The following is an 11,871-nucleotide window of genomic DNA, read 5'->3' on the forward strand; positions in this document are numbered from 1 at the left end:
GTCATGATTAAATATTTGTGGCTCCTTTACTATATAGGATATTTGTATTGTGTTTTTTTTTTATTTATTTTTTTAAGGTAAATTCCTTAAATGGTTCAGTGTTTACTCAAAAAAAAATTTTTAATTAATTTATTAATTTTTTATTAATTTTAAGTTGATACAACATTCATGTTGAGTATTTGGTTTATTTAAATCGTAGGTGCCCAAACTCCATTCTGGAGGGCTGCTGTCCTGCAGATTTAGATCCATCTGCAGTTAGACACACATGAACCAGCTAATCAAGCTCTTACTAGGCATAATAGAAACCTCCAGGCAGGTTAGAGCTAAACTCTGCTAAACCTTGGCCCTCCGGGACTGAGTTTGGGCATCTCTGATTTAAAGATTACTATGCATGTGTATGCTATAAAAATGCCTATGATGAATTTGCTAGTTCATAATATCACCTCTATTTGTGTTCTATGTTTCGTGCTGTGTATGTTTTGTTTTTTTTAATGCTGTCGCAACTAGTTGCACAATGTTTCTAGTACTTAATTTTAAGAGCTTTTCAGTCAGGAGGAAACTTCTGGATCATTTGTGCACCTCGAGGACATTAGAAAGCTATGAAAGGATATGAAAGAGCCTGACAGAAAATCTAGCTCTAAATTAGTATTGGTAATGAAATGAGCGTCAACAAATTACTAGATATTTCCGCGTAGTGGGTCTTTTATTTTGACACTGGATTCTGTCGTGAATTCACGTGACGACGACTTTCAGACGGAAACATGGCTTTTCTTACAGAGGATCAGTTCACTGCTTTACAGCTGCTTTTAAAGGTATGCAATATAATATATTATCAGTTACTTGTCCATATAGATTGTTGAAATGCCCGTTAATTAGACTGAGCTTTAGTGTATTCTGTCATTATTTACTATTCATTCAGGCTCCGTCTAAAGATGCAGTTCGGCAGATCTGCACAGAGAGTTACCCAGCCGGAGCCTCCAAGTGTCAGTCTATAGTAGAAAATACTGCTAATGCTCTCTCTGTGTCCAATAGTGAAGCGATGCAGGTGGGTTCGTGCCATTAAGTCTATTTGATTACAAATATTCCAGCTCCGAGACATCGGATGTATGTTGTTTGTTTACAATTGTTAACAGTGTCCGATAATCAAAAAAAAGTGTATGTGTGTGTTTTATGTGACTCAATTAGTTATCTATTCAACATATTTACCAGTCATAAATTTAACCTAACTCAAAAGTAAATTTTAGTCACAAATGTTACTGATGGTGGGATTGAATGGATTAATGTTTATGTAAAGCATACAAATTCATTTAAATGTTGTTTGTGCTAATATTTCCTTTATTTTTATTAATCTACAGTTGCTGACAGCTTTTCACATGCTCTCGCATCATGTTGTGTACCAGAATTTAACCTCTCCAGAACAGATCTTGCCAGTTTTCCCAGAATCATTCCACTCGAACCTGAAGAATCTGATCACCAAAATTCTTTTGGAAAACAGGTGGATATATCTGTAATATTTTTACAGAAATCTGCTTGAGTAATTTACCCTGCTGACTAGTTTATAACTTATTTTTGGTGTGAATATTTTTAGTGTCACATGGAGAAATGAAGCTTTATCCAGTCAAAGTGAGTGTGAGATGATAATACAGTTTTCATCGTATCACAAGATGGTTGATGACATTTATTCTTTGCTTGTGTTATAACATATGTATTTTTTATAGTTTCACTGCCAAAGCTGGTGGATTTGGAGTGGCGAGTGGACATGAAAACGGCTTCAGACTCCTTGAGTCGTATGGCTGTGCCAACTTGTCTGTTGCAAATGAAAGTAAGCTACAGCCATATTATATGCTGTAATTTACATTTATGCTAATCAGATATGTATAAAGATAGATATCTGTAATAAGAATAAAATATTGGTTTAAAACCTATTCTCAACTGATATTTAATATTTTATTCAAGATTTAAAGTAATGTTTTAATAAAACCTCAAAATCACTCTCACAACTCTGTTTATGTGTAGCTCCAGGACACTCCTTGCATTACCGGCGGTCCAAGTGAGTCCACAGTTACAATGGAGCTGAGCAAAGAGACTCTGGACACCATGATAGACGGTTTGGGTCGCATCAGGGACCAGCTGAGTACAGTGGCAAGGAAATAGATCTGAATAAAAGATGTTGCCCCCGACACCTGTCTGTGGACATACAGACTGATGGACATGGGAAGGATGTCAAAACAAAACAAAATGGACGTTAAATAAAAAAAGAAATGTATGCTAGGTTAACTGATTCAATATGTAAAATGGAGTTTGCTCTTGTTTTGATTTGTGGTTTGTTTTTCATTTATTAAACATTGTTATATTGTTATACAGTGCATTAGCATGGTTTAAATCGTACTTATATGACCACCATCAGTTCATAGCAGTGAATGAAGATGTATCCTATCGATCACAAGTGCAGTATGGAGTACCTCAAGGCTCAGTACTAGGGCCGCTACTCTTCACGCTTTATATGTTACCCTTGGGAGATATCATCAGGAAACATGGTGTTAGCTTTCACTGTTATGCTGATGATACTCAGCTCTATATTTCTTCGCAGCCCGGTGAAACACACCAATTTGAAAAACTAATGGATTGCATAGTCGATATAAAAAACTGGATGACGAGTAATTTCTTACTGCTAAATTCTGAAAAAACAGAGGTGTTAATTATAGGACCTAAAAACTCTGCTTGTAATAACCTAGAACACTGTCTAAGACTTGATGGTTGCTCTGTCAATTCTTCGTCATCAGTTAGGAACCTAGGTGTGCTATTTGATCGCAATCTTTCCTTAGAAAGCCACGTTTCTAGCATTTGTAAAACTGCATTTTTCCATCTCAAAAGTATATATCTAAATTACGGCCTATGCTCTCAATGTCAAATGCAGAAATGTTAATCCATGCATTTATGACCTCAAGGTTAGATTATTGTAATGCTTTATTGGGTGGTTGTTCTGCACGCTTAGTAAACAAACTACAGCTAGTCCAAAATGCAGCAGCAAGAGTTCTTACTAGAACCAGGAAGTATGACCATATTAGCCCGGTCCTGTCAACACTGCACTGGCTCCCTATCAAGCATCGCATAGATTTTAAAATATTGCTTATTACTTATAAAGCCCTGAATGGTTTAGCCCCTCAGTATTTGAATGAGCTCCTTTTACATTATAATCCTCTACGTCCGCTACGTTCTCAAAACTCAGGCAATTTGATAATACCTAGAATATCAAAATCAACTGCAGGCGGCAGATCCTTTTCCTATTTGGCGCTCAAACTCTGGAATAACCTACCTAACATTGTTCGGGAGGCAGACACACTCTTGCAGTTTAAATCTAGATTAAAGACCCATCTCTTTAACCTGGCATACACATAACATACTAATATGCTTTTATTATCCAAATCCGTTAAAGGATTTTTAGGCTGCATTAATTAGGTAAACCGGAACCGGAAACACTTCCCATAACACCCTATGTACTTGCTACATCATTAGAAGAATCGCATCTACGCTAATATTTGTCTGTTTCTCTCTTGTTCCGAGGTCACCGTGGCCACCAGATCCAGTCTGTGTCCAGATCAGAGGGTCACTGCAGTCACCCGGATCCAGTACGTATCCAGACCAGATGCTGGATCAGCACCTAGAAAGGACCTCTACATCCCTGAAAGACAGTGGAGACCAGGACAACTAGAGCCCCAGATACAGATCCCCTGTAAAGACCTTGTCTCAAAGGAGCACCAGGACAAGACCACAGGAAACAGATGATTCTTCTGCACAATCTGACTTTGCTGCAGCCTGGAATTGAACTACTGGTTTCGTCTGGTCAGAGGAGAACAGGCCCCCCAACTGAGCCTGGTTTCTCCCAAGGTTTTTTTCTCCATTCTGTCACCGATGGAGTTTCGGTTCCTTGCCGCTGTCGCCTTTGGCTTGCTTAGTTGGGGACACTTCATCGACTACAGCGATATCGTTGACTTGATTGCAAATAAATGCACAGACACTATTTAACTGAACAGAGATGACATAACTGAATCCAATGATGAACTGCCTTTAACAATCATTTTTGCATTATTGACACTGTTTTCCTAATGAATGTTGTTCAGTTGCTTTGACGCAATGTATTTTGTTTAAAGCGCTATATAAATAAAGGTGACATTGACATATTAAAAATTTTTCCCTCCTTGACATTTTTCCATTGCAAAACTATTTTCTATATTCACAGCAATAAACTGAACAAAATGCTAATCATTTTTCTTTGTGTACTAAATTGGCTCGATGAACCTGCTATGTTTTTTTTTACTTTACTTGCACGACATACCGCTGGGGGCTAATAAATAATTTTAGCTTGAGTGGGTTCGCATATATGTGAAAGGTTGGTGTGTTTTTAGCATACTTACCACTGAGGTACATTAAATACTGTTTCTGTTACATGTGAGTTAAAAGAGATGATCTAGTCCAGGGGTTTTCAAACTGTGGGTCGCGACCCACTCGTGGGTCACGGAATGGAACAAGGTGGGTCGCACAAAGTCACTTGGCTGCAGCTAATTTTGCGTTTCAATGACACACAGACACTAACACAGTTCAGTCTAGGGCTGCACGAATGTGACGAGTGGGGCGGGGCCTAGTGCCATGGGAACAGAGCTAGGCCGGTGGAGTGATTGGGAAATGAGCAACACTCACCGGTCTCAAGAACCACGGAGGAGATCGGAAAGATACAAAAGAGGAGCGATGACAGTGAAGGACGAGAGAGGACCAGGCCTGGGTTTTATTTTGTGTTTGTTTTTTATTTGTGCACGGCAGTCATCCGAGAGGGGCTGTCGCGCTGTTTTGTGTTTATTTGGTTATTAAAACTTTGTTTGATTGTCCGCCGGTTCCCACCTCTTTCCACGAAGGAGTCATCGAGGCGGTGGGCTGGAGTGAGTTCGCCCCCCCCGGCAACTCACTCCAGCCCACCACATCGAGCACCCTCGGCGGCAGACTCCTTCGCCCTGCTCGATGGCACTGCGGATTCACCCCAGCGGCGAAGGATCTTCGGCAGCGCGCCCCTCCTTCCTCCCTGGCTTCGGCACCAGTGTAAAACATTAAAATCTTCACAATCACAGGAAGAAGGAGGCGGGAACTGGGAACCCACTCATCACAACGATATAGCCCACCAACATTAATAATGAACTGCAATATCCTTAGTGTGATTTTCAAATTGCAATTAAGTCCGTGTGCGTTGCGTGTTTTGAAGGTCTCAGAGCAATGTCATTAAAAGGTTCAATCGGTCTTTTTTTACCTATTTCACAATTATTTTAATCTCCAAACTGTTTTAGATAGTTCTGCTTTGCTTCTTATGCTTTTCTAAAAAAGTGTTGGATTGTGCTCCGTTCTCGCCGACACACACGGAAGGATCATGAATGCAACAAAACACAGCAGCGCAGATCACACTTCACTGGAGTGAGCCTGCTTCACGTTTTTATGGACACTACATATTTTAACGCCAGTAAACAAAAATTAAAACTTGTAAATTTGTAGTGAAATTTTCAGTTGTACTCTAAAATAAAATGGTTATTTTTCTTAAATACTTAATTTCTGTCATAAAAATTTTAAGTAAGATTAGGTTTAAAGTAATTTCACTCGTTGTTTTTTTTTTTTTTTTAATATTTTGGTGGGTCGTGAAATATATTACACTTGTCTAGGTGGGTCGTGGAATGGAAAAGTTTGGGAACCACTGATCTAGTCTACAACACGGGAAGTCATTCTCGGTGTTATCTGATAACTTTCTGCATGGCCATGAGAGGCGCTGTAAACTTTTAATAGCTTTCCTGTAAGTGAGAAAATAAAATAAGACAAAATAAAAGTTTCAGATATATGGTGTAGGGGGGCAATATCACAAAACCCTTTACAATATTGTTTTTGAAATGAAGAGTAGACTAGGCTGAATTCTTGAAATACGATAAATAAAAACGGGGGGACAATAACAAACTAAGAAATAATAAGAGCGAAAAATGAAGGGAAACAGGAAAGCAAGACACTTAGAAAAATTACATTGTGGTAAGAATATTGCTTGTCAAAGTTTCATACCTATATTTAGAAAGTCAGGAACAGGAGGTTTAATTTTGACACAATGGTGAACCCGGAAGAGCAAATTAGTGTTTACAGTCGCATGCCGCTTGTATTTATTGTGTTATGTTTATAAAACCTGACTGTAAGATTCAACCCGCCATTAAATCCACAGAAAAAGAAGAAGAAGAAAGTGACTGTAACGCTCTCGCGGTGATGATGAGACAGCTGTACTGCACTGCAGGAGCGGGGATGGAGGAGCTACTGGCCGAGGAGCTACAGCACAAACTCTGCGCCACTCAAGTGCGTTATACGGCATTTTATTGAGGTTATTCATTATTTCACACCAAGAGTGATATGCAGAAGAAAAATAACTAGATAATTTACTCTAAAGATGTTCTGCATGTGTATATTCATCCACCTGTTATAGCTCAACTTTCCCATGATGATGTGTTATTTGTGTTTTTGTTATGTGCTTTGTTTGTGTCAGGTGGAGCAGATTCCAGGTAGAGTTTTTTTCTGCAGCAATGCTGATCTACAAACCGTGACACAACTCAAGTCTGCAGAGAGGTTGTTTATCCTCCTGCGCAAAGCTGAAGCCCTTTCACTCCCCAACAACCCAGGTGTGGATGAACGAGAATTCACTGTTCTGATTGGTTGAAAACAGATGACATAGTAAAGAGTAAAAAAAACGGCAACTTTTATTTAGTGTACAAAAATCTACTTTTGCAAATAATCACTGCCTATGCTGTCATGAAAACATTTTAGTGAATGTACTGTGAACCTTCGATTAAGTCTTATTTGTTTAATGGAAATCACACTTCAGTCAGCAGGTTGTGAGAGACTTTCAGTACATCATTTGCCTATTTACTGTAGGCATTCAAGAGATCAGAACCAGTGTACTACAGTACATTATTCTGACATGCAGCCCATTTTACAGACTGATCTTCCCTTTTCTTCTTTTAATAGCAAAGGCAGCTGCTGTTATACAGCAGAGAGTTGTGGGAGATCCAGATATTTGGAGGCAGACCTTCTTAACCTGGACAGCCCTGCAGCAAGAGCTTCAGAGCAGCCAGCAGCGTGGACAGAAGAGAAAGAGAGAGGATGAAGAAGACAGTTTGCACACACCATCCTTCAGAGTGAGCTGCCGATGTAGTGGAGTCATTGCCCGCTCTTATACCTCTCAGGTGTTTATTTTGTAATATTTTGTTCATGGTATGTTTTAATGTGCTCTGTATAATGCAATCTAAAATGCAGTCTAATTTAAAGCTTGTAATAAACAGACATCATAAAGGATTTAAGCTAATTTATACATGCACATTGTTATGCAATATCAATGATATCAATTGTAAAATGTAATAAACAAATGCTAAAAATAATCATTTTCATTAGTGGTCTCAAATTTGGACATCATTATATATTGATGAAAATATTAATCCATTTATAATCCTGGCTTATTCAGTTTCTGTGTGTATGTTTAGAGACTGAGTCGTATCATTGGGATGGCCATCAAAGAAGATCTTGGGTGGAAGGTGGACCTAAGAGATCCTGTTTTCGAGGTATGCACACTTACATAATAAAATAAAAAATACAATAAATGCATAAACACACTGAACCATGGCATTCAAATGTTTATGCATAAATGCATGCAAACAAATACTTCGTATGCACTAATATTTTTACAATTACAATTAGTTTAGCTGTGACTGTTTAAATGCGACTATTTTGGTTGTCTCTTTGTTTAAATAGGTAAATGTGTATTTAAGCGATGACCACTGCATTGTAGGCATCCCTCTCTTGAAGTAAGTAACTGCCCATATAACATTTGAAAGTCTGTCAATTTAAGATTTAATGCAGTGTGTGGTTTCTTCAGGCATCCTCTGTCTAGTCGATCTTATATGAAACACAATGGGTTACGTTCTACGATAGCCTGGGCCATAAGCTCTCTTTGCCCCAAAAAGGTGAGGTCTAGAATTAACTTCTAGTAGGCAAATACGCACATACACAGTAGAATCATTAAATCAGCAGCATTAGCATAGTATCTCTAGTTCCTTAGAGTGAAAGTGGAAAAGTATTGATACCTGACAAGTCCTTATCTTGACTAGCATATTAAGAATATACATTACCATTCAAAAGCTCAAAATACTCGTGCTGCTTAATATTTTTGTGGAAACAATGATACATTTTGATGAAAGGAAACTTCAAAAGCTTCTTCTCTCTCACTCTCTCTCCACAGCTGAATGACTGTGTGATTTTAGATCCAATGTGTGGAGTTGGTGCTGTGTTGTTAGAAGCAGCTCAGGAGTATTCAGTAACACATATCACATACTCTAAACTCCACATGCAAATTCTCACACACACCATTCACATCTGACTAACTGTATACATTGTGTTTGGCTTCAGAATGCTGTATTTCTAGGCATGGATACAGACTTGTTGCAGTTGCAGAAAGCTGCAGATAACGTCAAAGCATCTGGAATGGAAGGAAGAGTGCAGCTACTTCAGTCTTCTGCCATGGGTTTGGACAAATTCTCTCCCCTTTCATCATCTCTGACCCTGTTTAGCCGACTTAAATTTGTGTCGGCTTTCAGGTGTTCTGTGCACATGTAAACAGTAATAAAATCAGCTGTAAACAGGTTTGAAAACATTTTGTGATCAGTTCAGAAATTTGTGTGACTATATTGTTAATGTTCATGCTATTGCATCCTGAGGCCGCCTGGATAACTGGAAAGCACCGCATAGCTGCACTAAAACTAGAGCTTTAAAGGAGTAGCTCATCCAAAAGGGATTATTTGATGAAAATTTACCCACCTTCAGGCCATCCAAGATGTATATAAGTCTCTTTGTTAATCAGAACAGATTTGGTGAAATGTAGCATTACATCTCTTAGTCACCGATGCTTCCTCTGCAGTGAAGGGGTGGAGTCAGAATAAGAGTCCAAACAGCTGATAAAAACATCACAATAATCCAAAGGTAATCCACACAACTCTAGTCCATCAGTTTATGTCTGGTGAAGTGAAAAGCTGTGTATTTCTAAGAAACAAATCCATCATTAAGGAGCATTATTTTAATCCTTCGCTTCTGGCCGAAACACCAGTCCATAATCCTCAGTAATGCCTCCCCCAGTGAAAATACATCCTCTGGTGTTCTCTCACATCAAAATCCACCTTCATATTCATTTAGAATGGTTCTGTATTGTTTTCACTTTTAAACAGTGCTTGATCTGTATTTCTCTCTTAATTCAGACAATATGTGACCTTGGACTACAAAACCAGTCTTAAGACACTGGGGTATATTTTTAGCAATAGCCAAAAAAAAAAAACATTGTATGGGTCAAAATGATCGATTCGGCTATTAAAAACATCATTAGGCTATGAAGTAAAGATCATGTTACATGAAGATATTTTGTACATTTCCTACCATAAATGTATCAAAACGTAATTTTTTATTAGTAAAATACATGGCTAAGAATTCATTTAGACAACTTCAAAGGTGATTTTCTCAGTATTTGATTTTTTTGCTCACTCAGATTCCAGATTTTCAAATAGTTGTATCTCAGCCAAATATTGTCCAATCCTAATAAACCATACTTCAATGGAAAACTTATTTATTTGAAAAATTTACATTTAAGACTGGATTTGTGGTCCAGGGTCACATATGACTTTTTCCCTGGAGAAAACAATGTTATTGGATAGAGGGCTCTTGTTTTGGCCAGACGCACCGGTTTGAAGTTACAGTAAAACATCTTAATCATGGATTTGTTTATTACAAACATGTTGCTTTTCACTTCACAAGACATTAAGGGGAAGTCGTGGCCTAATGGTTAGAGAGTCGGACTCCCAATCGAAAGGTTGTGAGTTCGAGTCCCGGGCCGGCAGGAATTGTGGGTGGGGAGAGTGCATGTACAGTTCTCTCTCCACCTTCAAAACCATGACTTAGGTGTCCTTGAGCAAGGTATCGAACCCCCAACTGCTCCCCGGGCGCCGCAGCATAAATGGCTGCCCACTGCTCCAGGTGTGTGCTCACAGTGTGTGTGTGTGTTCACTGCTCTGTGTGTGTGCATTTCGGATGGGTTAAATGCAGAGCACAAATTCTGAGTATGGGTCACCATACTTGGCTGAATGTCACTTCACTCATTAATTGATGGACTGGAGTCAAGTTGTGGATTATTGTGATGTTTTCATCAGTTGTTTGGACTCTCATTCTGACAGCACCCATTCATGCTAAACTGATCTATTAGTGAGCAAGTGATGTTAAATTTCTCCAAATCTGTTCCAGTGAAGAAACAAACACATTTGGATGGCCTGAGGGTGAGTAGATTTTCAGCATTTTTGGGACACCAATGTGTGCATGTAACTGTATATAAACTAAAATGGACTTGTGTCCTTTTTCTGTTTCTCAGACATCCCTCTTGCAGATGGGGCAGTTGATGCAGTGCTGTGTGATGTTCCTTTTGGCAGGAAGTTCAGCTGCAGCTCTGACATGCGAACTGCACTGCCACGCTTACTGAGAGAGATGGAGAGGTCTCTTTTATGATCATATGTCTATAACTTCTCTACAAATACCCGTGTTTTTGGGCTGTAGTTGTATAGTCAGTGTGTTTTTCTTTCTTCAGGGTACTTCGTGTTGGTGGACATCTTGTTCTGTTACTGAGTTTGCAGCTTTCTGCACAGCTTAGGAAGATAATTTGCACACACGAACACAAACAAAATGTAAATTCCTTAGACACAAATAATCTTCACACTGATGCCTCAAATACACACAATGAAAGCACAGAAACACCAAAACCCTTAATGTTTCACAAATCAAGCTCTGAAATGTCAAATTCACCATTATTAATTAGCTTATTACAAGCACAGAGGACACATAAGGTTAGTCTGGGCAGCACAGACGCATTTATACACACCTACACCAAAATAAAAACTCAAACACTCTCACACTGAAATAAGATAACCCTGATACGCTTTTGTGGACAATCAGAGAATTAACAACAAATGAGCAAGGTGCTAATAAAATCTATTTAAAAGATCCTCATATTGTCTTTCATTAAAATAACTTTGTTATTAATAAAAATTACAAGTTTAAGTGATTATGATACGGTTGTGGTTTGTATAGATGAGAGAGTCTTGGTTCACACTGTACTTAAATCAAGTGAAGTTTTTTTGAGGTTATGATGATGATTAACAAAAAATGTATTCCTTCAAAATTAAAAGTGCCTTTTTAAACACCTTCATTGCAGCTTTTACGCATAATTGTTGTAGATCATTGGTTATTTAAAAAGTCTGTTTTTCATTGCTGATGATTATCATTATATTTCACAAGTTTGTTTTTTTATCTTTGTTTCTAATAATTGCCATTGAGTTTATAATATTGCAACATCAATGTAGCATCAAAAGTCTTTATATAAGTAGACTTTATAAACTGTTATTTTATCATTATTTATATACTATAGTATTTATTATTATTGTGAATTAGCTTTTCCTTTTATAAGTAAATTAGCTTTTTTTTATAAATTTGCTTTTGATTTAGTTTTTTTTTTTTTTTATATTTCCATATAGGTTTAATTATTTTAGAAGTTTAGTATTTAGTTTTTTTCCATGCAATATTTACTGTACATTGTATTCATCTTTATTTAAATTACTATTATTATTTGGTTTTATTTATGTATAATTTAGTTAAAAATAACAACAGTCCTTGACCTTGACAAGTCTGGACTCACCTTTCGTCCAAATTTTATACTACAGTATGGGCTAAATCTATTTCATTATAATTCAAACTGTTATGTTTTGTTTTAAATGTTTTGCCTGA

At 37.7% G+C, this 11,871-nt stretch overlaps 2 protein-coding genes across 2 annotated transcripts; both read left to right on the plus strand.

Moving 5' to 3' along the window:
• The first annotated feature begins 677 nt into the window (after positions 1 to 677).
• On the plus strand, positions 678 to 2,354 carry commd9 (COMM domain containing 9). The gene is made up of 6 exons (XM_059521040.1): positions 678 to 812; positions 920 to 1,045; positions 1,356 to 1,495; positions 1,589 to 1,623; positions 1,719 to 1,822; positions 2,017 to 2,354. Exons 1-6 carry the CDS (start codon positions 762 to 764, stop codon positions 2,152 to 2,154), a joined length of 594 nt encoding a protein of 197 aa, XP_059377023.1. The 5' UTR covers positions 678 to 761; the 3' UTR covers positions 2,155 to 2,354.
• A 3,731-nt stretch (positions 2,355 to 6,085) lies between these two features.
• On the plus strand, positions 6,086 to 11,093 carry thumpd2 (THUMP domain containing 2). The gene is made up of 10 exons (XM_059520295.1): positions 6,086 to 6,366; positions 6,554 to 6,686; positions 7,033 to 7,250; positions 7,545 to 7,622; positions 7,813 to 7,865; positions 7,937 to 8,024; positions 8,300 to 8,374; positions 8,467 to 8,581; positions 10,466 to 10,586; positions 10,679 to 11,093. Exons 1-10 carry the CDS (start codon positions 6,190 to 6,192, stop codon positions 11,004 to 11,006), a joined length of 1,386 nt encoding a protein of 461 aa, XP_059376278.1. The 5' UTR covers positions 6,086 to 6,189; the 3' UTR covers positions 11,007 to 11,093.
• Positions 11,094 to 11,871: the final 778 nt, after the last annotated feature.

The sequence above is a fragment of the Carassius carassius genome, chromosome 32 (assembly GCF_963082965.1).
Source record: "Carassius carassius chromosome 32, fCarCar2.1, whole genome shotgun sequence".
Lineage (NCBI taxonomy): Eukaryota > Metazoa > Chordata > Actinopteri > Cypriniformes > Cyprinidae > Carassius > Carassius carassius.